This window comes from Rhinoraja longicauda, chromosome 29, assembly GCF_053455715.1.
Source record: "Rhinoraja longicauda isolate Sanriku21f chromosome 29, sRhiLon1.1, whole genome shotgun sequence".
NCBI classification, from domain to species: Eukaryota; Metazoa; Chordata; class Chondrichthyes; order Rajiformes; family Arhynchobatidae; genus Rhinoraja; species Rhinoraja longicauda.
The window spans coordinates 5,905,612-5,932,316 of NC_135981.1; the positions used below are offsets into that span (position 1 = coordinate 5,905,612).

At 39.1% G+C, this 26,705-nt stretch overlaps 1 protein-coding gene across 4 annotated transcripts in view; it reads right to left on the minus strand.

Moving 5' to 3' along the window:
• Positions 1 to 358: 358 nt before the first annotated feature.
• The window catches only part of wipf2b (WAS/WASL interacting protein family, member 2b), a 51,762-nt gene continuing 25,415 nt past the window's right edge, over positions 359 to 26,705 (minus strand). For 3 of the 4 annotated variants that reach the window (XM_078424342.1, XM_078424343.1, XM_078424341.1), the window contains 7 exons: positions 18,314 to 18,443; positions 16,716 to 16,848; positions 16,181 to 16,345; positions 12,958 to 13,614; positions 5,614 to 5,817; positions 4,976 to 5,077; positions 359 to 4,005 (listed from right to left, as the gene is read on the minus strand). In XM_078424342.1, the coding sequence (XP_078280468.1) occupies positions 3,965 to 4,005; positions 4,976 to 5,077; positions 5,614 to 5,817; positions 12,958 to 13,614; positions 16,181 to 16,345; positions 16,716 to 16,848; positions 18,314 to 18,376 (1,365 nt within the window). In that variant the 5' untranslated portion in view covers positions 18,377 to 18,443 and the 3' untranslated portion in view covers positions 359 to 3,964. Of the gene's footprint in view, positions 4,006 to 4,975; positions 5,078 to 5,613; positions 5,818 to 12,957; positions 13,615 to 16,180; positions 16,346 to 16,715; positions 16,849 to 18,313; positions 18,444 to 20,366; positions 20,382 to 26,705 lie in introns of those variants that run through there. The other variant, XM_078424344.1, reaches the window with a different exon arrangement.

Sequence of the window (26,705 nt, forward strand, 5' to 3'; positions counted from 1 at the left end):
GTTTCCACCCATTTCACAGAGAAAATATAACTCAAAAGGAAACATGTTTTAAAATTTTTTTTTAATTGAAGTATGGGAAGACACTTCAGAGAGACTTTTCATGTGCACAGCTTGAGTAGTCTGATTTGGCAAGGATGTTAGTGTGAAAGTTAAAAGATTCTGTCTTTTATCTGCCACCTTATGTTTTTGGTGAATGGTGTGGCTGCTGATTAATCGGTGATTAATCCTGTTCATTCCAAAGTGTACAAAAATAAGCGCGCATGACACACTCATTTTGAGCATCACAAAGAAAATGATCCAATTCAGAAAAGCAAAGTGGGTCGAGAATAAATCACTCTTCAACACTCGGATAAGAAAATTAAAGTGATTATTTTTATTTCAATTTTCTTAATAATTAACAGAGAACCAAGTCCAGCTGGCCTGCATGATACAGCAATACACAAGGGAATTCAATGCTCTAGTTATTGCAATCTTCATATTTCGAGTCCATTTTTTTTGCTTCTATCCCACAGAAGAGGCTGCTGTACCATTTAAAGAATTGTGATTACAAAGTTTTGTTTCCATAATCAAGAATTGCATAGCAGGGGAACTACAGCACACCCCAGACCCATAGTTAGAGACTACCTCAATACCCTGCACAGATTAACCATAGGAGTGGGACCGGCAATCTAGTACGTTACCACAAAAAGAAACAAATCAAGACAATAAATTAATCCAGCTAAACAGAATTTTAATAATAATGAGGTTAATTTTGTTTAAAAAAAAAATTAGACTGCAGAGTACCCACCATGTCTGACGGAAAAGCTACTGGAGTTAAGAAACCCACCACAGGCGGCATCAGATTACACATACATGATAATATTCACAGGACTCCAAACAGGCAACATTCATGAAATGGAAAGTCTTCCTGTCCTTTTATTTTGTGTGTGCGCACGCACACGCACCCATTTAAAAGAGCAAAACTAAGCAACACAGAATGCCAGCGCATTCTGTAAGGCACAATGTTCATGGCAACTGCAAAGTGAGCAAAAGGAAAAAAAAAACACAAAAGTCATAAAAATACTGGACCTGTACTGGACTGGCATATTACATACACCACACTAATGCGACTGCTGCCAGGTGCACCAACCATGAAGCTGGCATATTATGTACAGGGTACTGGCATGGCATTACATGTACCAACATTGTCATCAGCGTACATGCACACACCAGTGCCAATATTGCACGTTTCAAGTCTGTCTTACAAATCCCAGGTGCCAGTCTGGTAGCCTTGTACCAGGGACCGCTGACAAAACTGCTGTGATAACCCGTGATACTTGCCACAAAACAAAGTCATTTTTAAAACCTACCAAAACCTTCTCCATGCTTGTTTGTCAATCTGTCAACTACTGCACGATACACTCACTCATCGTCTCCCTTCACCGTTGTGTGCTGGGTGATTAAGAATACAGATAGCAGATTTTTAAACAAGAAACAAACAACATTAACAGTGTTGGGCCAGACTGTTCTGTGGAATGGTCACTAGAGTTAATGTTTTATATGATTACTAGACAAAAACATGGTCATTTTTACTTTAACTACACTTTTGAAATTGCAGCCAAAAGCAAACGCTAACACATTGTGTCCATTGATACCAAGACAGAAATGGCATGAAGGATCAGATTAAATTGCATGCATTTGTACAGTACAGAAGATCATCCTGCTGTTATGCTTACGTTGGAGGATAAGCACGAGTATATTTGAGTACATCAACTGCATGAACCAGCGAGTCAAAATCTTACAAGCCATCCCATGCACAATGAAACAATATTTAGTGCATTATTTACACACACACATTTATTTTCATATTACCTGCCAATGATACCTCACCATTGTGAAGTTGAAAAGGCATTACATGTAGGAATCACAATACCTGGCTCATTGAAGCAGATGCTTTCAATCCACACACAGTCCAAACATATAAATGACGTCACGAAAACTGCACAGCAGAGGGAGTCACTGGTTCTATGTGTTCCACGTTAGTTTAAAATGGCAGCCAAATTATTGTTTTATTGCACATTCATTCAGTATTGCTGCACACACATCAGTCTAATGTTGAAATACATTGCTCGGGGTTTTATTCAAGAGAAAGACCTTGAAATCATTGTCATATGCAGCGACAATTATGAAAATAGGTGTTTTCACATTCATCAAATGAACCTGGCATTGCAGATTCTTTTTATTTTTTCAATTATTTCTATGAATTTTGTGATACAAGGCGTTGCTTTTAGGTTGCGCCAATTAACAATTTCAAAAACAATGTTAGGCAACGTACAATTTCAAATTTAACAAAATGTTAAGCATATGTCATAATATAAAAAATGTGATTTTTTATCAGGAATTTTTGTAGGTTTTTATTTTAGTTGGAGGGGGGTGTGCCTGTCACCACTGCTATGATAAATGATGAACCGGGCACCATTTGTAGATCAAGCACAAGGCTAAACATTGTGCATTTCAGCATAGAATTATTACAGCAATCTTGTCAGTGTTCTGTAAAATAGGAGCTGTCAAGTTCAGTCAGTCAAGTGGGAATATAATATACCATATCAATATCGACCGGCTCAAAAAAAGATTAAAATATTTAAAATTAAAATAAATCAACATATGATCAATTGATTAAGTGGTAGAGCTTTATATATTCTATCCGTCCTTTATATATGCTATAATCTTGAAAGAACACCAAAGAGATTGTTCCATATATCGCTCAATACCTCTTGACGTTTTTACCTTTAAATTCAAATGCCACTTCCATGGAACGCAGAGAGAGAGAGAGAGAGAGAGAGAGAGAGAGAGAGGGGTGGGTGATGGTGGTGGTGGCAGTGGCAGGACTGAGAGAGGGAATGTTTATGGTGGAAATAATTGTTCCTATCATTAGAGATTTAGACTCGCTGGCACTGGGGCACTAGGAATGAAGGCGATGGAGAGAACAGTGTACAGAGTTCCCGGGAACAGCGCGAAAGAGCCACATTACAAATACATAAACGACCCACCAAATTCAAAGTGCTTTGGCCAGAAGTTACAACTTTTAAAAACAAAATGCGCAGTGCATTTCACAGTGCTTGTACCCAGCACACAATCAGAAGCATGACCCGGGCCCACATCGGCACCTTCCCCACGCCCAGCATATGGCTCACTCGGGCAACACCCTACAACATGAGCACTACTGCTCTCCACTACAGATGGAACATTTGCTCTGGATAGATTACCCAACCAAAACAAGCCAGTCAGTTATCCGACAAATAGTGTTTTCCATTAACCCCATCGTGTCTAATGCACAAGATTTTGTACAACTTACAAGGTTTATAAACAATGATTACTATGGCTCCTGTATGTGAAGCGTAAATACATAATAATAAATCTGGTACCAACGGCATGACATAGTGTATAAGGCAAGGACCAGCTAGATATTAAAGTAAAAATTCAAAGAAACGTGCGGGAATTTTAGTCTTAATCAACTGGTCTATATTTCCCCAAGTGTTCCATGATTCTACCATTCTACCAGAAGTCCAAGGGTATAATTATATATATGTTAAGGATTCTGTTTAACCTCGAAAACCAAAACAATTTATTCCACGTGTTTCAATTTGATTTGTAGTGTAACTCGGACGTGTCATTCTTGGATTGCTGATAGTTGTAAACATCTAGTAACCCATCGACTTAAAAAATAATCATCTCATTCCAGTCAACTTTCCATTAGCTCAGCCCAACTGCGAGGAGAACTGCTGGAGCTGAAAGATGTGACGGTCAAGGATGAACCTCGGAAATCTCAGATTAGAATGCATGCTCTAAGCAGATCTGGAGGTTTTGCCTCAATGTAGTGAAGTGGATAAGGATCTTGCGCTGTACACCAGGGAAAGGAAGGAAGCTAAAGCAACAGTCTTCCAACAGGAACCGCAGGAAATAACCAAACCCACACGGTGACAGATCATCTTGCAACAGGCGGCAGAGGTGGTGCCCCACGAACAACTGCAAGAAAAGGAAACAAAAAAAAAAGGGTCTGTACATTTTATGAACAAACATTAAAGAGCATTTAAAACCTCACACGGTTGGTTAGCTATAAAGTTTTGTTGAAGCTTGACAATAAGATGCATAATTTACTTTTCCTCCTCCTGATGGTAGGGTAGCGACAGAGATGATGGAGGCAGCCACACTCTGGGTCTCATGCGCAAGCTCAGAATAGCATCTGCACTCCCATACTGTTTTATTTCTAATAAATCGGAGTGGTGCACTTTATTATAGCACTTCACAATTTAAGCTCTCAAAAAATATTATCAATTGCCACTGAGAAAAAAAAAGCACGGATCAGTAAGCAGGCTTCTGCCATATGTCCAATTAACCACACATTATCATTTATTTGGCTAGGTTACAGCCACCAATCACTAGCTTCGCAAGATGCAAGCGAAAGAAAGCTCATTAAATACAAGAGGCAAGGGAAGAGAGTTTACCGATCGTGTTAAATAAAATGCATATAGAGGAGGCTGGTGTAGAGGATAAACCAACGTTATCCATTTGAACCAAATTCACTACAGCCTCAAAGTAATTTTATGAAATACAAAATGTCCTGCACTATACATTGTGAGAACATTTCTAGTTTTGGCATCTACAATTTTTGAGAAAAAACAGTAAAGATGAAGTCCATTAACAGAATGTCTGGTCGCGGCCCCAAGTTCCTCAACTCATTGAACCCATTCATCTTATCACAGTCCTTGCTTTTTGTTCTCACTGCCTCTCTTCTGTTTATCCGTAGCTTAATTTTTTTTTCATACTTTTTCCTAATTCTGACAATGATTGATCTGGTACATTAACTGTTTTTCTCAACAGATGTTGCCTGACAGTTAATAATTTTGTGTTCTATTTCAAGATTTCCATTCAATGAGGGAGTGTTTAGTACTCATTTAAAGTGCATATTAATGCAACACAAACTGGAGCAACTCACCTCTGTTAATCTTACTCGGGTATATTTTTTGGAAATACCGATACTCCTCCGGTGCGGGAAAGTCTTCAATCGGATGAAAGCAGTATTTTGATTCAAAGTCATCTAAAGAGACATTAAAATAAAATGAATCCACAAAGGGCAGCACAGGCTTTAACATGGCGTCTGACATGTAAAAGAATGCCAAATATTTCTCCTTGTACGATCAGTCTCTTTCCGAACAATTGTAACATTGCGAATGGCATTTTTCTCAATACAAGATATATCCTGTGTATATAAATGATCAAGGAAGTGGTGTTATATTACCAGGAATTGTTGTCTCAAAAACATTTCAAGATATTGTCATAAATAAATGGAAAGTTCACCCTGAGCCAATTTTCACATTTCGGATGGGAACTGAAAATATAAACAAGTGGGAGAAACTGCTTAATAAGCCACCATTTCAATTGGAGAAGGGGAGGACAATGATAGGATGGAAAAAAGAGGTTAAAACAGGAAAGTGAAACAAAGAGTGAAGCTGTCAACAGCTTTGATGGGGGAATGCAGTGAGGAACTGGGAGAGGCTGCCTGGTTGGAAAGGACGGCAATAATCTGCTGTTGCATTCCGTTGTGACCGCTGGATTGCATTCTTAGTCCGTTACCTAGGAACGATTTGGAAGATGATCCAACAGGGTCCCGGTGGTGTCCATTTCTCAGAGGTGGCGGTGGAGGTGCAGGGGTCCTCATTGGAGGTGGCGGCGGCTTGCCTCGATGTGAAGGGTCAGACGCAGGCGCCCTATATGGCGGCAGCGGGGGAGCGGCGTCGCGGCCCCCGTTCCGCATTGCAGGCGGAGGTGGTGGCGGAGCTGTGGAACAGAGTCAAATGTTTGAGCAGTTTTGTCAAGTGCCAGATAAGGAAACACACTTATGATTAAATTCAAACAGCTTGGCAACTATATAAAAAACAAAGGAAAAGAAGTGAGAAAGAATTAAGTGTGTAGGAAGGAACTGCAGATGATGGTTTAAACCAAAGATATACACAAATTGCTGGAGTTACTCAGTGGGACAGGCAGCATCTCTGGAGAGAAGGAATAGGTAACGTTTCTGGTCGAGACCCTTCTTCAGTCTGAAGAAGGGTCTCGACCCAAAACATCATCCATTCCTTCTCTCCAGTGATGCTGCCTGTCCCACTGAGTTACTCCAGCATTTTGTGCCTCTCTTCTGAGAAATAATGAGCTCTGCTAGTTTTGATGGTGGTCACTGTGGCCAAAATCAAGAGAAGGATTAAAATTAGAATAAAAACTTGGTCAGATGCATCAAAATGTTCTTTTAAAATCTATGCGAGAAAAATGCTGCTCCATTTGTGCTTCCCTTTTTTCTCAGATAACCTGTAATCAATGTTTGTGAACAAAAACAACAAAAATAATGTAATCAATAAACTGAAGTTGAATACAACACACCTAGGTTTGTTCTAGAAAGTGTCTATTTTTGGATTTGAGCTGAGAGATCGGCCTGCCTTGGGTAATGTTGGGTAGTGGGAGAGAGAGAGTTGCGATAGTTAGAAGCTTTGAGGACCCGCTTATCTTTACAAGATGCCTTGTGACCCCCAAGTCCATTCTCCTCGTATCATCTGAAGATCATTGACCTGCATAGGGTGAATAGTTTGAGATGGACTTGCTTTCTGAACAGTGTGCAAAAAGCTTCTGATCAACTGCTTTTTCTCTACAGTACTTTGGAAAAAAGCTTCCAGGAAGGCCACCTGCAAAGATATTAAGAAGAATGCGTGGTGTTGAATTATCACAAGGGGGCAACATTGGCAGGATAGTTATCATTTCTCACTGAAAATCCACAACAATTATGTAGTTGGATTCAGTTGCCTTGCAGTTTGGATGTTATTCTATGCTAAATCCAATGCTGACCACTGAAGGATCTCTATGTCCAAAACATAAGATTAAAAAACATGAAATATGGAGACCTTGGAAAGAAAATGAAAAACTTGTATTTCTGTTGTAACTTGTATGCCCATTTCAATGCATCCTAAAGTTCTTTACAGCTAACAAGGTATTTATAAAGTGTTGCAATGTCAGAGATCCTATAGTTCATTCGAGCACCTCAAGTTCCCATACACCATAGTCTCCAGATAATTTGCTTTTAGTGATTTGGACTGAAAGAAAAGCATTGGCCAGGGCAGCCGGGAGATCTGTTCTGCTTTCCTTTGGGTCTTTGAAATCCACGGCACAGAGGGGATAATGCCTCGGGCTCTTATTGGAAAAATGGCATCGCTCTCAAAACTGCACCATCTCCATGTGGCACCAGAATGTTAGCCAAATGCTTAGGTCAAGAGCAGCTGAATAAAAATTACAAGCAATAAACTCTTGCAACAATCTAGTTACTGCAGAGTATACATTGCAGATAAAATGGTATCATATAAATATACTATTTACTCAAATACGATTTAAAAAATGCTTGAATGTCTATAGAGTTAACCAGCCCTTGATCCATTGGCCTACAAGGCACAAAGATAACAGTGAAACAGCAATCCTATTTGAGAATTGCTGAGATCTATTCACTTTGCTTGCAAGCCATAATGTCCTCCCATTCTCCCTCCTCCCAACGCTTGTAATGTGCAGAGTCGGACAAATGACACAAACTGTAAAGTTCCAGTCCCTTCTCGAATATTAAAATAGAAATGTAGAAAGGGGGGCTCCCACTTCTGATAATCATCCAGGATGTCCACTGAAAATAAGCCAGAATAGATGTTAAGTGAAAATAGGATCAGGTTCAAGGACTCCCCACAAATACGGAATGCTATTGGAGGTCCACTACACTTCTGTAGGACTCTATAGACACATTACAATTAAACTACAATCGTAAACATTATCTTAACTATAATTTCAATCCAGGACCAGAATATAAAAGTGAAATGTTTCTGGAAATTACAGAAAAATGTTCTGACAAAACTGAATTGTATCTGGGATGGGGATGGGGATGGCAGCTGTCACATTGTGTGTGTGGGACATGATATTTTATTAAAGCTATAATGAGATTTGTCCTAAAAATCTGAATTACTTGGCATCAGATGACACTTTCCAACTGACAGGGATGTTTAAAAAAAACTGCAAATAAAAGCAAGATAATTGCAGCGTCAATTGGGAGATTCAAATTGGTTTTACTTAGATAAGAGCTCAAAGCTTGTTAAGTCGCAGAAACAAAGTTACACTTGTTCACTCTGTTGTCTGCGTTATTTACAGACTCGCTGTTCATAGAGACTCGTGATGCAAATCTTGAACCTTCAATATGTCAGACAAACAACATCGATAGCAATCCCATTCTAAGCACAGTGTAGTTTAAGGTTTTCAATTTTGCTATTCAATAGATTAGACTGACGATGGTTTTCCATTCTTGAAAATCTTTTGTCAAAGATGCACTTTCCTTTTTTAAACCATTCAGTTGAGATTAGGGCCTTACTTGCCAGGCCAGAGGATAGACAGAGATAGCAGGCATATATTGCCCACCCAGAGGGGTTTGCTGGGTCACTTGAGGGCATCCAATGATGAGGTAGGTCTAGAGTCACTTGTAGGTCGGATGATGCTTTTCTCCCCCAAATTTGAGGTTATTAATGTATATAAATTCCACGACTGCCATGGTGGGATTGGAAGTTGGGTATCTGGATTAGTTTAGTCCACTCCTCTGGATTAGTTTAGAGATATGTACTGCAGAAACAAGCCCTTCGGCCCACCGAGTCCGCACCTACCAGCGATCCACGCACAGTGGCACTACCCTACACACCCTGGGACAATTTTACATTTACACTAAGCCAATTAACCTACAAACATGCACGTCTTTGGAGTGTGGGAGGAAACCGGAGTTCTTAGAGAAAACCCACGCAGGTCACGGGGAGAACATACAAACTCCGCACAGACAGCACCTGTAGTCAAGATCAAGCCCGGGTCTCTGGCGCTGTAAGGCAGCAACTCTACTGCTGTGCCACCATGCTACACCAATAATTACTAAATCAATCATTTAACTAGCGTGCATCTCCAAGCCACTTTCATGTCACAAACAACCCAAGTCACTCAAATCTAAATTTAAGAGACTGTAGAGGATGGAATTTAAAATTATAGAAATTATATTCTTAATTTGAAAGCTGCTTCCCAATTTCAAAACAGGCAATCTAATTTTGGAAGCATGATCTTTTTTCAAAACTTGCTTAATAATTGGACGAGGAAGTGATTGAAACATTCTGTTACATCTTTGTTCTGCTGAAAGAAAATGGGGAGAAAAAGCAGCATACTCCATACACGTTGGTTGCTTTTGTGAAGAAGTGCTAAGTGACAAAACAATGCTGACTCGGGGGCTTAAGTAAGGGCTGATGACAAACAAGCGTAATAAAAATGATCTCTCAGATCCGTTGAACTCTTTCTAGCGCCATCAGTATCACTGTATCGATTCTTGGAGCGCCCACGGATTTTATTTACACGGACTCAGGGGGTATTTGAGGAGGTTTTACACAAAAGATTATTAGCAATCGTGGAGCTAATTAGAGGTAACATTCTATTCATGCTTGAAAGGTAGGTGATAAAAGATTATTGATACGATGTAGCCGACAAATGGATTTACAAATCCTCAGGGACTGAAAATGGGATTTCAGCTTTTCACCTAGTATGCCACCAGGAAATCAATGTCTAAGTTTGTAAATAATGCAAATTTAGACATACAGCAACTGGTGCTGGAAGCTGGGTTCAACATGGTAAATTGGTACAGTAATCCAGTTTGGATGCGAGACAGATATATCAGAATATATTCTCAATGTGAACAGGAACAGAGGCTATAAAACAAATCCAACAACACTAAAAATTGGACAGTTCAAAAAAATTGGTAAGATTGGAAAATTGGACCACTCAAGCTGTTGTGCCATTTAATGAGATCATGGATGATCAATATCTTAGAACATAGAACAGTATAGAACAGGAACAGTCTCTTTGCCCACAATGCCCATGCCAGGTTAAACGAACTTCGTATGCCAGCATGTTTTCCATATCTCTCCATTCTCTGCAAATTCATGTGCCTATCCAAAAGCCTTTTAAATGTCACCATCATATCTGCCTCCACCACAGTGGACAGTGCATTCCAGGCACCTGCCACTCTGTGCAAAAAAAGAACAATTGCCTAACACATCTTCTTTGAACTTCGCCCCTTTCACCATAAAGCTACGCCCCCTAGCCTTTGACATTTCCACCCTGGAAAAAAGGTTCTGATTGTCTACCCTATCTATCTATGCCTGTCATAATTTTATATACTTCTATCAGGTCTTACCTCAGCTCTAAAACTCTAGAGAAAGAAAACCTGACAAGAGTTAAATTCCATTTACCTTTTCTCTTTGCTATGTCCCTTGCCGTTCATAGTTAACAGTAAAAGTAACAATTTCAGTCCCAATTGGCCCAGAGACCACAGGCTTTTGGGGGAAAAAATTCCACAACATTTTCTATCAAAAATATGTTCTTAATTTTAGTCATGATTGACCCAGCTTTAACTCGATGATGCTTCATGTAAATTTCCCTGCTAGAAGAAAACGGTTGCTTTATATTTAGATGCTTGCATCTATCCCATTAGCATTTTATGCAACCAGTCCTCATTTTAACTCAAGCCTTTGAGAATGAAGTTAACTATCTCATTGACACAGTACTGGTTTCCCTGCTAAATAATTCCTGCACTATCACCTCCTGTGAAGACCGTTTACATGTTAACAGGTTGGTGCTAGATGCAAACTGCAAACCTAATTCTGAAAGTGGTGAATCATGAAATAATATGAGAAACAGGTCACAGAGCCCATCAAGTGAACGTTGTTCCTGGTCAGCACATTAATTCACCAACTCAAAGGTTTCTCTCACTTGCTCTCCATTCACTATTAGTACTTCATTGTCACTAATAGCATAATTAAAGCATTTAGACTCAATATTACTTGCAGTTTATTGACGTTTATACTCAAAATGCTGGAGTAACTCAGCAGGTCAGGCAGCATCTCGCGAGAGAAGGAATGGGTGACCAGTCTGAAGAAGGGTCTCGACCCGAAACGTCACCCATTCCTTCTCTCCCGAGATGCTGCCTGACCTGCTGAGTTACTCCAGCATTTTGTGAATAAATATCTTCGATTTGTACCAGCATCTGGTTATTTTCTTATACTATATATATATATATATATATATATATATATATATATATATACGCATACACTTATATTTGTGTACTTACATTATAAATATATTTACATTTTTATATATACTATATATATTTATATATTATGCACACATGTGTAGATTAATGTATGTGCGGCTATATTTATGCATGTGTGTATATGTACATACGTATACACAAATAAAACAAGTGAAGTTCCTTACGCTTGCAGGGTAACCCAAAAAACTTGCAGGAAGATTGCTGTTCCATTCTTCTTGGACAAATCCCAAAGCGGATTAGAAGGTTCCCCACAAACAACCATCAGGAGCAACAATCTGATGCTCAGCAAGGCAGCATGTTTCAACTCTAAGAATAAACTACTTCGCAGTTGTGATTGGCAATTTTTTTCTCTATTGCCACAGGCTTTAACTGTGACTTGATATCTGCTTCACCATTTAACAAGTTAATAACCCCAACTCTACATTCCTGCCCAGTGAGCGTTCATTCCCTCACCCGGGATCTTGTTTATGAAGAATCTACCTGCCATTGCCTTAATGCTACTTACAACCTCTCAGGAAATGAGAGTCTACAAATGCATACTGCAAGACCTAGATAACGTTCAGATAGGGACTGATGTGACAAGCAGCTCTCATGCTATAAATGTGCCCGGTGATTACCTTGCTCCTCTAGAATTTAGACACAAAATGCTGGAGTAACTCAGCAGGGCAGGCAGCATCTCTGAATAGAAGGAATGGGTGATGTTTCGGGTCAAGACCTTTCTTCAAGACTGAAGGACCCTTTTTCGACCCGAAACGTCACCCATTCCTTCTATCCAGAGATGCTGCCTGTCCCGCTGAGTTACTCCAGCATTTGTGTCTATCTTTGGTGTAAACTGCAGTTCCTTCCAACACTAGAGGTGTTGGAAGGGAACTGCAGTTTACACCAAAGATAGACACAAATTTACTTGCCTCTGACGTTTAAATATTCAAAGATTCTTCAAAGAGCAACTAAACGCCCATTCTTGACATGACCATAATGTCCTCCACCTTCAAAATCCTGGGGGATTAACAGTGACCGACCATAAAAATATTATGGCCATCAAACATAGAGACTGGGGCCTTGCAGTGGTACCCTGACACCTCAGAGCCTTTCAGAAATTTACACGGCACAAACCATAAACTAAGTGGAAAATTACACTTGCCCGAATTAATGCAGATTCAACAACTCTTGAGCAGCATGACACCATCTTGGATAATGCTGCCCACTTGATGCGCCATCCACATATCTAAACATTCAACCCTGCCACCATCGGCACTTTTCAAACCCTCAACCTCTACTACCATGAGAACAGGATCGCCTGAAGATTACCCTTTTAGTCTTAAGTGAACCCAATGTAGAAATATTTCACGGTTCCTTCATCATCGGTGGATGTAAATGTGGAACAACGTTATTGATGTAACTTCCCCAGACCGACTGGAATAGATCAAGGTAGCAGTTCATTATCACCTTTAGATGTATTTAAGGATGGAAATAATTGCAGTATTTTCAACAATGCCCAGATCTTCAACTATGGGTAAGTAATAACATTATCTCTCAATTCAAGGCATTCACAGGCTGGCAATGACTATCTACAAACCAAAAAGCTTACTCACATGAAGAGCTGGTAATGAAAGATAAAATATTCCAATCTGATTCCTTATTACTCATGAGCACACACATGAATACATGATCCTTTTACTTTCAAAACAACAATTTTATAAATCACCAATAAAATGTGTTTCATTCTGAAGTTTAATCATTTGATCTGTATTACTCACACACCAGGTTCTTACCTGCTCCTCGATTTGGCGGGTCCCTGGCAGGTGGTGGTGGTCGGTTCTGGGAAGGTGAAGGAGATGGAGGGGGAGGAGCAGCTCCCCGCATTGGTCCGGCTGACTTCCGCGATAATGAATTGTGTCTCTGCGGCAATTCTGGGGCGGCCTCGCTCCCAGGAGTAGAAGGGCCATTATGCACATGGGGAGGTTGCCTGTAAGGTGGAGGAGGGGGTGGCAAAGGTTGGTTCTGAACACTGCTGAGCCTGGGATTAATTGGTGATGGAGGATGCTTGACAGGAGGAGGGGCAGGAGGTCCATCTCGAGAGCCAAGCGCCTTTTGTCCTGGTGTAGGAGGCAAAGGCTTTTCCCTGTTGTACGGGCCACTGGAATGAGTTCGGCTGCTGTGCATAGGTGGCGGAGGCAGATTCGTACGTCTTCCGATGGGAGGAGGAGGTGGCGGTGCTGATGCACTGTGCCTCACGCCTCCTACACTACTGGGGCGGGATGAGCTGGAAAGATCTGGTAATGAAGGCCGGTGAACTCTTGGCAGCGCCGGTGGAGAGGTCTTGCTTTGTGAATCAGTATCATCACTGTAGCGGTTGCTGCTCGGAGGAGGTCGAGGAGCAGCTGATCTTGAGCTAGGTGGATTTAGTGCGGTTTTACCAGATGAAGAATCTGAAAACAGGAGATAAATAATTCAATTGTAAAGTGCAGACTGCTCAGGTCCCAAACTGCTATCAGTTGACTTCTGACTGAAAGTGCATGCACTCGAGCTCAACTGCGGACAGAAATGGCCTGCGACATACATGTAATCAAAAGCCTATTAACAGTCACTGGCAAGCTTCATCAAGTCAAATAAATAAAGGCCCATGCATTTCTAAACATGATGTTGACTGGCAATTGTGTACTTTTGAAGTAGTCACTGTTGTAAAGTAAAACAAAATGCTACAGCAGTGTGCACAGCAAAAAGTCAGATGTAACCAATGTGATCACCTGTTTTCATAACTGCCTGAGAAATATACATTAGTTGCACATGATAAAGTTGTACATGATAAAATACTGTACATGAAACAACATGGTCAACTCTTCCCTATTTCAAAATGATACCCAGGTATCTTTCATGTCTATCTGACTGGCCCAATGGAGCCTCAATTAAGAGACAGCAGCTCTAACAGCAGTTTTTCCAAGGTAGTGGACTAGTAAGCGAGCCTAAAATTTCTGGTGTTGGATTTGGATTTCACAATTAATGCCTCATTGAAAAAGCTATTGCATTTAATGCAAAAAGTTTTACATCTACCACATTACAAAATGATTGTGTGAAAATTTCATGCCCCCACCACATTTATATAGGAAGCCATACAAAATATAAAACAGAGAAAAACGAAAAGCAATTCAATTAAAATAATGCCTTTATTTTAAATGTGTTGATAATTATTTTTGCAAGTACTTCATTTACGTCATCATGCAGCTGACCTACACCCTGCGCATGTTGGGATTGTCAGAACATCTGGAATCATGTCAGTTGCTAGCATGCACAATCCCAGCCAAGAATCGCAAAAGTAATTAACTCGTTGAAGAGGGCCAATGAAAGAAGCTCTATTGCTTCATTAAATGGCAGCTATATCTCCCACCTACTGCACCCTAGTGATGTCGTTAACAGCATCACTGTGGGCACTGCAGCTTTAATGCAAGGTGATAATGAAACAGAATGAGAACTGTTGAACATCTTTGATATTAAAGCACACTGCGAAAAATCTCACTGAAAGTGAAAACCTCATTAAAGATCTGATTAGTTAAAAAATAGCCCTAAATAGCCTCAGTTGGGAAGCGATTTAAATCCAACTGATCAAGCCCACGAATCCTTGCGCAACAGTATGACGATCATAGAAAACTTACTACACAGGTAAATCAATACCTAATCAAAGAGACTCGATGATCTCAAGGTTGAAATTTATGAATGCTGTTTCACTCTTCAAAGATACTGTTTTATGTGCAGAAGAATTTCCAACGTTTTCATTTATTTCAGCTATTCATTGTTTGTAACATTTTGTATTGTTGCAACCCGATATCTGTAAAATGGGGCATATCCCAAACAAGCAATACCCAAATTGGTCTTCCCAAATTAAGGGGTTTCCTTTCCAATATATAACTAGAGAAAAAACACAGCTAATTCTACAAACCAAAAGCATATGAACAGTAAAAATATTAATAACCTTTAGGAATTATATTTAAAAATAAATAAATGATAAATATTGGATGACACAGTGTTGCCACTGGTAGTTCCGCTGGCACGCATCATCAGAGCTCTAGTTCATTCCAAACCTCGTGTTATGTGGCATTTGCACTTTCTCTCTGTGATGGTGTTTCCTTACACATCACAAAGGTGTGCAGGTTGGTAGATTAATTTGTCACTGTAAATTGCCTCAAGTGTAGGTGAGTTGTGGAATCTTGGAGTTGAAGAGAATTGGGGAGAATAACAAAGGAATGAAGAATTAATGTAAAACAGGTAGTTGATGGTCAGTGCTGTCAATAGTCTGAAGGGCCTGTTTCTGTGGTGGCTCTTTCCATGACCCTATTACCCAATGCACCAAGCAAAAGCCAACAAGAGCTTCTTACTCAAATAGTGTCATTCACACAAAGGGTGGTGGGTGTATGGAACAAGCTGCCAGAGGAGGTAGTTGAGGCAGGGACTATCCCAACATTTAAGAAACATTGAGAAAGGTACATGGATAGGACAGGTTTGGAGGGATATGGACCAAATGCAGGCAGGTGAGACTAGTGTAGCTGGGATATGTTGGCCGATGTGGGCAAGTTGGGCCAAAGGGGCTGTTTGCACACTGTATCATTCTATGACTCTATGATATTCTTAAATCCACTCAAAAAGGAAAAGGAGATATTTATAAACATCTTCAACAGCGTTACAATCCTTCAATACTGAGGACACTCTTTCCAAATAGGTGGTCTGTGACTTAATCCCAGTATTTATATTTATGGTTCACTTCTGTTCCACGTGATGTCAGTAAGCAGCAGAAAGTTGTTATTTTCCAATTCCCCAATTGTTAGCGATCGAGAAACACTGTCCTAAAATATTAATTCTGTTTGTGCACAGGTAAAACCTGACCAATTTAGTTAGTGGCTCCAGATGGAGACCATCGATTACTTATGGGATATTAACATTCACACACAAGTGTAACTAACACCCAACTGAAAATCTCAACTAAAAAGAGTTTGCACAAAGTACCTGAATTGTCTCTGTGCCCCACTGGGCGAAGTTTAGGGACTCCACCTTGAAACAAACCACCCATAGGAACTGGGCCGCCAGATGCAGATCCTGAGCTGCCTCCACCTCCACCACCTCCACCACCTCCTCCTCCTCCTCCTCCTCCTCCGCCTCCTCCCTTAACAGCTCCAGAAAATAAAAATACTATTAAGTAAACAGAATAGAAATTCACCCTTCCAGTGCGACAAGTAGTGAAAACCAACAATTAAATCAACAATTTAAAACAAGGGACTTATTCAAAGTCTCAGTGTCATGACACATTGCAATCAAAATCTTCACCAAGTCAACACACTTGGCCGTCGTATGAGACACTTATAGCAGGTGTTTTTAACTTGTTAACTCAGATTGTCATTATATGCTAAATGTGCTACCTCATAGCAGGTCTTACATTTGAAAACACAGCTGCATTGATAGAGTTTTCACTGTATAGAGCAACAAGTTCACAAACTCAACAAAATTCCTTGTAACATCACAGCTATTTACATTTGCTACTTACTTTCAAGAATTGGAGCACTTCTGTCATTTACATTGGTCACTTTTCGGAGTCTGGCTCCCTTTGTGATATCAGATAAGAGTGCCCCTCGATTGCGGTGATCTTCTCGGCTCAATTTTGTTGTAACTGTATTTGCCTGTTTAAAAATATTAAAAGTATTACATTTTGTTGCTTTACTCTCGATAGAAAGTTACAATGGACTATTTTGTAATTCTTTGCTTAAACTGGCCTATTCTGACACATGAAATTTTATTTTCCTGTAAATAATCCAGACAGCATCTGAAACTCCAAAGTCTCCTCACCCCATGTTTTCACTTTTAACTAATGTGAATTGCAAATATAACATTGCCATTAAACTGGTAAAGCTGCTGCCTCAGTGCCAGAGACCCGGGTTTTCTCCCACATCCCAAAGATGTGCGGATTTGTAGGTTAATTGGCCTCCGTAAATTGCCTCTGGTGTGCAAGGAATGTAGAAGAAACTGGGATAACATAGAACTAGTCTAAACTGGTAACTGATGGCTGACATGGAATCAGTGGGCCAAAGGACCTGTTTCCATGCTGCATCTCTAAACACAAAATAGACAATTTTGAAACTCCTGCAAGAAAAAATAACTATAATTGCAAGTCTGGAACACTCAGCCCCTAAACTCGTTTCACCTACCGACAAATTGTCTTTATTATGAGATTATATAACTTAAGGTTTCTTCGGAACATAGCTAACACATTACAGCAGAACTACCTGCAGTGGTCCCTAATTCAATTTACAATATTAAAACACCTATTACTGCAGAGCTACCTGCAATTACACTTTGGAACAGTGCGTGTATCTGTGTCCATGCACATTAATCAACCCAGAAAAGTCGGCAAAAAGTCACAATATTAATAAATGTGCAGAATAAGTCCAAAAATTGGTAAATTACAATAGAGTTGCATATTATTTGTAAAACAACAATATAATGGAAGAGAAAAAATATTTTCAGATGCCAAATTTCCAATTTGCTTAAAGCAGATTAATAAAGCCAATGAAAGCCAGGCAATTTTGCATGAATATATAATTCTTATGAAAATAAAATGCTTGTAGAGTACATAAATAGCATTTTAGTTATACTAAAACATTTTGAGTCATAATTGTATACAATTATTGCTCCTGTACCATGACAATTAAATAGCTGTTCAGGGGTGGATGCAGAAATAATTGACAATGCCGGTGGCAGAAATATTGGTATACCCACGAGACATTGAATCCTTGTTTTCTTACGGTGCTGGCTCGAAGGGCCGAATGGCCTCCTCCTGCACCTATTTTCTATGTTTGCTCAAGTTCATAAAAGGCTTAATACGGGTATGGGAGAGGGGTGGAATTCAATTTATGAGACTTTTATTTCTCCGCCTGTGGTGCCGAGCAAAACTGAATACTAACTATCATCAATTTATGACAGCCATCTAGCAATGGTAAAATTGAAGCTTATCTCGGTAATAGAGATAGAAGGCTCAAATAAAGGGTAAACATTGTTACAGCGGGCTGAATGACTTCTCTCTTTGCTCACATTATTCAACAACACAGATGATCCCCTGAACTATCACAGATAACGGCATTTCCTTACCTGATTAAACGCTGGGGGTGGAGGAGCAGCAGGTGGGGGTGGGGGTGGCGGAGGTATTGGCATATTTTCCCACTGCCTGGTGGTTCAGTCTCTGCTGTATTTCACACAGTGCTCTTGGTCATTCATAAACCTGAAAAAAATATTCAAACATTCAGAACAAATTCTTTTTAAACAAGCTTTTAAAATTAATTTTCATCTATGATATAACATGAGAATTCCTTGTTCATCCTCTCAAATTTCTCCATCTTCCCCAGGAAACACAAGCATGTATTATTCATGACCATTCTAAAAAGGCATGAACTAAGGCAGTGAGCATCAGGAAAAAGTTCAGCTCTGGGGGAGTAAATGGCAAAGCCATTGTATCTTCACCCAACAATCATAAACTCCAATTTCTAGTATGGTCACAGCTAGAAATCAGGAATCAGTTCAGGCTTTAAGACCAATTGAACACAAAAAAACACTTTCCATTTTAATCTCAATTTCTAGCTCTTGGTCTGTAGCTTTGCACTTCAAGTGCCTTTTAGACATTTGTCATGAGATTGGGTTTGTTGGATGAAATGTTTATTAATGAGAAAAGTTCCTACATTAAAGGAGCTGGGTGTAGCACACAAAACTCAGTTTGGCAATATTAAAGACATTAATTCAGAAAAGGATGAAGGCTGATCTATGTGGTAAAAGGTCCAATTGATACAGAGATTAAAAAAATCAAAAAAAGTAGAGCTAGATGTGAATGTGCTATATTCCTACTTGTAAGAAATATTCCATCATGGATAACTGCAATCCCATTACATATATTTCTAAAGTTCTTAAGTTCATAAGACAAGCGCAGAATTAGGCCATTCAACCCATCAAGTCTGCTCCGCCATACAATCATGAATGATCTATCTTTCCCTCTCAACCCCATTCTCTTGCCTTCCCCCTGTAACCTAAGACACCCATACCAATCAAGAACCAAACAATTTCCGCTTTAAAAATACCCAAAGACGTGGCCTCTGCAGCCGTCTGTAGCAATGAATTCCATGGATTCACACCTTCTGGTTAAAGACATTTCTGCTCAGCTCCTTTTTAAAGGTAGGTCTTTTTATCCTGTGGCTTTGCCCTCTCCATATAACAATTACAGCACGGAAACAGGCCCGTTCGGCCCTACCAGTCCATGCCGACCACTTTCTCTGACCTAGTCTCATCTAATATAACCATATAACCAACTCTCGTCCTAGACTCTCTCACAAGTGGAAACATCCTCGCCACATCCACTACCTAGACCTTTCATTATTCGGTAAGTTTCAATGAGATTCCCCCCCTTATCCTTCTAAACTCCAGCGAGTACAGGCCCAGAGCTGTCAAATGCTCTTCCTCTCAACTTCAATCCAACCGTGCCAACTATTACAATAATTTACCATGGTTAAAAAATGCATCCACATCAATATGGTTATGCCCACTTCCTACCTTGTTAAGCTTAATTTTTCTATAATTCAAACTAGTATTTTGATCAGTTGTGCACGTAACAACACACAAAAGAAATGCAAATAAACTGACATAAGGATACGATTGAAGTGTTTTCCATATATTTTTCAATCTTCACACAAGAACAGATGCATCAACGCCACAAAGAGTTCCCCATTACAAAACCAAATAAATTTATACATGGCCGAATAATCTAGTTCAGTACTTCTTAAACTAATTCACCTTCGAGTCTTTATCACAAAATTTCATTCACCCTCGACTAAATATTCTTATGTTTTTTTGTAATTTTCATTTTATTCTCCCTTATGTATAATTTTATATATGTTAAGTCATTCCCCCTTCATGCACCCCTCTAGTTTCATTCACCCTTGGGTGAACCATTCATCAGTTTAAGAAGCACTGATCTAGTTTACCAAATGAGCAATGACCTTGAATTAGCCTAACAGTGGGATGTACGTTTTCAGCTATAATTAGGAACCAACATTAATTTGGAAAGAATTTGATTCATAATATCCTCAAAGTTGTTCACATGCTAGGAATTACTTTTCCATGTTCCCCCTCTAACACCCAAGCCAGAGAAACAACAAACCTTAACGCCGCTGACTAAAGGAGAAAAGGTTGGCCAGGATACTGTGTAAAATGGTGTCATGGAACATTTGTATTCAAAAGGCAGCCTCTGCAACAACTCGCCACTAATAGTACTACAATGAGCTACATAAACCTTAAAATAAGACACGAGAATCTTACCAACTCAAAGCTCTGAAAGTACAAAGGTATCAATCTTAGTTTGGATCAATGTCTCTGAAGCAAAATTTACCGCTTAGATTAAATCTTCAGTGTTGCAGTCTTTCTAGATGTTTGGAAAACTAGAATTTAACTCAAGAAGCTATACCAATGTCCTCATGCAGACACATTTTAATACTTTGAAGTCTAATCTGTACAAAGATGACCGACAGAAAATGCTGACGGTGAATCAATAGACCAATGGTACCTGTTCAGTACTGCCTTCAACCACTGAAGGTCACCTCACCTTCTGTCTCCTTTCTCTGTTCGTTTATTTATTTACTTATTTATCTATTTATTCATTTCCCTATGTTCTCTAAATCTCTGTAAAGCGTCTTTGAGTATATGAAAAGCGCTATATAAATAAAATACATTATTATTATTATTAATGGTCGATTACTTCTTGCAGCAGCAGACCTGTCATTCAGATTAAATTTCAAATGGGTTGTAAATGCCTGGATACATGCTTTAAAGGCTGGTCATTCAGAACCCGAAAGACATTTTAATTTCACAAGGGACTTGTCATGACCTGATCATATGAACCACATTTTAGGTTACTACCCTGTGCTTGGTTTCTTTATGTCTGAATTTAACCTGATTCATGGATCAACAAAACTGAATTTAATAAAAGCATTGTGATATTTTAACTTTATTTCAGAGACATACTGATTTTCAACCCACCATTGTATTAAAAATAACATTTTCTAGAAATGAACTTAATCTGTCATTTTGTGAGGCACAGTGGCACTGCTGCTGTCTCACAGCGCTCTAGTGCCATCCTGACCTTGGCTGCTGTCCGTGTGGAGTTTGCATGTTGTCCCTGTGGTTTCCTCCGGGTGTTCTGGTTTCCTCCCACATCTCAAAGACATGCGGCTTTGTAGGTTAATTGGCCTTTTTAAATTACCCCTGGCATATAGGGTGTGGATGTGAAAGTGGGATAACAGAACTAGTGTGAATGGGTAATCGATGGTTGGCATGGACTCGGTGGGCCGATGGTCAGTATGCTGTATCTCAAATATAAAATAAACATAATTTAGCTGACAATTATGTCTCTAGTCTGGGAATTCAGCTCATAATCTTACTGCATCGGAGGCAAAAGAGATAGCATTGAACCAAAGCAAACAAATTGATTTATATTTCTTAGTCTTGATCAGGAAACGACTGTTCCCAAATAAAAATCTGCAATGATACCAATGACTTTAAAAGTTATATTTTTCAAATAATTCCCCACTTGTAAAATCAATTCCAAGACATTGCTGTCGAATCATTGCATAATAATATTCTATCATTAAACTGGATTTGAACTATTCAGAAAACTGAATCTGTTTTTTTACACCATGCCAATCAAACCCTTGAGATTTCATGCAGTCTTTATCTCCTTGCACATTGTGAGTTTGACACAGCCACCGAATGGAATTAGTATTCATTTTTTGGCGACACTGACCTCACCCACTGTTCTTTTGCCAGTGTGAAATATCCATAAAATCATCATCTTCGTGGATATTTATGCAGAAAGATTTTAGAGAGAAACGGTCCTTTCATTAGTTGGTCTGGAATTTGGCCAACCTGCCGGCAAATGTTGTTTTAAAGCAATTACAAGCTTAAACACAAACAACGTCAAGATCAGTGATGAAACTAGTGACGTGTTTCTGATGTCAGGGCATGCTTTAAGACACCAGCAAAAACATTTTATTTTCTACACTGGCGTCGCTTTTACAGCCCCAATCAGCAGTTACAGATGGTCTTTCTCTGAGATCCGAGTTTTCCAAATGTTTTAACCACACAGGATTAATAAGCGGCTTTGAAACAAAAAAAATCCAAGTAAAACTTCACATTACAGAAGGAATAATATACCAGCCTGGATTTTTTTTACATACTGTCTTGACATCTGTAAATTTTCAATGTGTATTTTTAGAATGCTGTTTTATGACTTCTACATTACAGCACTAATTTGCTTTACCTACAATAAGACTTCACATCAGCTTTTATGCCAGTATGAATGACACAACAATGAATGATCATTCAGCCCCGAGCACCACAGCTCTCTCTAACCATCCTCAGCATACCACATCCTAGCAAGATCCAGCTCATTAGGAAAATAGAGCAAGAATTCTAACACAGTCTTCAATTCTTTAAAATATGCACTGGATACAACTAACATTCCTGCTGTTATTCAGATTAACATCAGGTAACTTGATGCAGGTCATGATTTGAATCATGTCTTAAATACTCGTCTTTCCGGTTTAACAAGTCTATGGCTGAGTAATAGTGAATATTAATTTTTGTTTCCCTTGCAGACGCATTAATTCTTAATACCCTGTTTGTATTACTGCCAGGTCCCTGGATATTACAATTAGGATGTGATAGAGTTTGAAGCAGCTACTTAAAACATTTAACTTTCTTATTCTGGTTTTAGAATATACTAGACCAAGTGGACCCATTGGGCCCAAACCTCTCCTGCATTGGCACAGCACCCTCCCCCCTCCTCCTCCATCTCCATCCCTCAGAGATAGATTTAAACTTTAAAATGTGAATAACTAAAAATATAAACACTGATTTCAATGAAACTTCTTCCATTAGCACCAAAGGGACGAAGGTGAGTAAGGTGGGCCTAAAATTGTCGTGCTATCGTGTACCGTTTTGGCTGAACTTTAGGAACAAACAAACAAGTTTTAGTATGTAGAAACTGCAGACATTTTAAAGTTGAACTTTTACTTTTAAATTGTTTGCATTCAAAAATGTGATAATTTAACCTGAGAAGCAAGTATTATGGTCTTTGCATTTGATGCTAAATTTCAAATGTTTATTGATTTAGTGGCAGTAAATTCCATTTATTCAACAGCAGTAAATTCCTTTTAACTGCCCAAACGAAGGCTGACCAATTTGAGAAATTGTAATAATCAGTAATATTTAATTATTTGTATACTTGTCCAACTAAAATGTCGTACTAGCAACATAAACAGAATGGTTGAGAGGATTATGGGTTAAACATGGGCAAATAGAACCAGCGTAGATAGGCATCTTTGTCAGCATGGACAATTTGGGCTGAAGGGCCTGTTTCCATTCTATATGATCTGACTTTATAAGCAAAACAGGAAATGAAAAACAAAATAACATGCAGCCTTAAGCAACTGCTCAAGTAAAAGTAATTGTCAAATATATATTTGCGGGGGAATATATATATTCACTAGATTTTGTAGATTCTTTATTTCATGATAAAATACTCTTCCAACTAACTCTGTGGCACTGTCACACAATATAATTATGCTAACACCACCAACCTATTCCCTGATGCAAACTTTTCCTGGTTGACACAGGGTGTCGTGCACTGGATTAAGCAACAAATTCAATCCACACAACCACAACTTCAAATTATAGAAGTAAATATAGCATCAAATTACAATATCAATATGTCAACATCCATTACCTTTATGCTGCAGTTGGAACAGAATAACCTGCTTAAATAAAAGGAAGATCGATTTTTAGGCCAATCTCAATTACATAATGCAGGACCTTGACTTACACCTTATTGCAGTGGCATATTAACAAGGAATAAAGAAAAGACTGGGCAAAACATGAGAAGTAGGCAAAACTAATATTGCCAAAACAAACTATGCAAAATAGCACTCCATCCACAAGCCTTAAAAGGTCTCTCCACTGGCACATTTTATACAGTGTCCACCATAGAAATAATGTCTCCCCAAAATGCATGCCACCCAATCTGCCCATAAATCACCATTCCTTCATCTTGGTTGGGTTAGAATACGATCCGACAATGTTCTGAGAATGACTTCACCACGTGACTTCACCTACGTGAATTGGTGTAATTCAAGGGCAACAAAGAACAGGACATAAACTGAACATGTCACCACTAACCAGACAGAATTTTTAAAAATCTATTATTAAAACGGTATAATTTGTAAGGAAAAGTGCTACAATAGCCACAAAATAGCTCCTAATGGGATATAACACAGATCTTACACCAAATAGTGAGATCTATCAATTTCAATAATTACTGCCTTCTCCACAAAATAATCAGGGAGAGAATTCAAAGCCTGATCTCATCCCAACTGCACTTAAACACTTTAGTTCATTGCATTTACCATTTGCAAAATTACTTCAGAGATTAAAATTAACAATCTAAATAAAATCTGGAAGTTTCCTGAAACATAAGACTCCAAAGACGTACAGGTATGTAGGTTAATTGGCTGGGTAAATGTAAAAATTGTCCCTAGTGGGTGTAGGATAGTGTTAATGTGCGGGGATCACTGGGCGGCACGGACTTGGTGGGCCGAAAAAGGCCTGTTTCCGGCTGTATATATATGATGATGATGATGATGATGATAAGCAAATCTGGCATGTGGGGTTGCAAGTTCTAAGATGTCAACCTGGCCATTTCTTTGAGATTGGGCCAGATCAAATCAGTCCAGTTCTTCTTAGAATTACAATCGACTGTTCTCAGGCCTACATTTGCCTCGACAACATGCAGAAGGTTTACCATCTTGCAGTCCTTCGCAACCCGGAAGGAGTCCAGTGGCACAGTCAGGACTGCAACAGGACTTCAGGCTGTGCTGCAAGTAGAAACTGCCCTCAACATGTAAGTGGCAGCCACCAAATCTTGGAACAGAGTCATGCTAAATATAAAAGGTGCAATTGATTTCAATAGTTTAAATGCCTGACATTTAGACATTTAAAATCAATTAAATGTGAAGTAAATTTTAAAAAACATTACAATTACTAAAGCATAAATATTTTTTGAAAAATTGGAGAATAATTTAAGCGCTTCGTGCCTCCTATTGTTCTGCACGACAATCTACATTATTTTGAAAAAAGTTCTGGATACGATCCAACTTGGTGTAAGATCCCAGAGGGTGTTTACCAACAAGCTGCATGTACTGGAGTCCAGGACTGCTTCCAAATTCAATAATTGGTTGCCAACAATACCAGAATCACTGGTAGTTACCAGGTTCAGCCAACAATCCAACTAACTGGGTTGCTACAATTTTTCACATTCACAAGTTAGAAGAAAAAAAATCAGGATTCTTAATCCTGTTCCAAGTCAGCAATTTCCCATATGTGTTTACATGCTGCTCCATAATCCTTCCTGAAGTTCTTGGAACAATTCCCAATGTCCTTATTTCCTCCTTTATTAACATCTACAGTGCTGTTATACCTACTCGCATTCCTCCCCCTTCCCCCAAAAAACTGTGTTCTGTCCAAAGTATTCTCATGTCAATGCTGTTCAACGTTTTCTTTTTTCTAGCCAAGCAGCTTCTACCCCAATGAGGGCTAAGATCTTTGATTCCGAAAGAATGCTGTTGCCTACATGGAATATCACTCTTAAGATCGTGCAAATTCTATGTAGATTTCAGGACACTGAGATTGAAGGAACTAACTGTTAAAACAATTAATTTAAAAGACTCTAATCGAAGTATTGTAAGTGACTCGGATTGCATACAATAAATGGTGGGTTATTTCCACTTGTTAGTGAATAGCTCAAGGGTATAAATTCACAGGGAGAAAGAAAGATCATATGCCCCAGGACATGGAATGTTCCAAGATCACAATTCAAGCATAATACAATGGATTTTTAAATATCCTGAATAATATTTGAAATAAAAATATTAACAGAGAGGAAAAGGGAATAATTATATAAACAGTCCTGCCAAATATGCTTGTACTTTTAGCAAAAAAATGTTGGGAGGAACTCAGCAGGCTAGGCAGCATCTGTGGAGAGAAGTGGACAGTCAACTTTTCAGGCCAACTTTACAAGTGGCAGGTGAGAGGAGTTAATTGGCAGATGGAGCGAGGTGGGGCGGGGTGGATTCCTTACAAGAGACAGGGTGGGAGGTGGTGTAGTGTAGGTACATGTGGACGAGGCAGATTTTAGCACCTGCTGTCTCATGTATCCATGTAATTTTTCTGCTCGGAGATTAAAAAAGTATTTCTCTTTACAAATTAGTCTTCTGCAAGATAGCTTTATTTTCTATGCAAGTTTCCTTGCAGAATTTCAGTTGTGCTTAACAGCTCTTTTCCACAAGTTAAATCTTGTCAGTAACCAGCATCACATATTCACAAGGCTGATTAGAGTATACACCTTTCTTTTCCTCTCACCCCTACCTCCCCACCCATTCTATCGAATTAA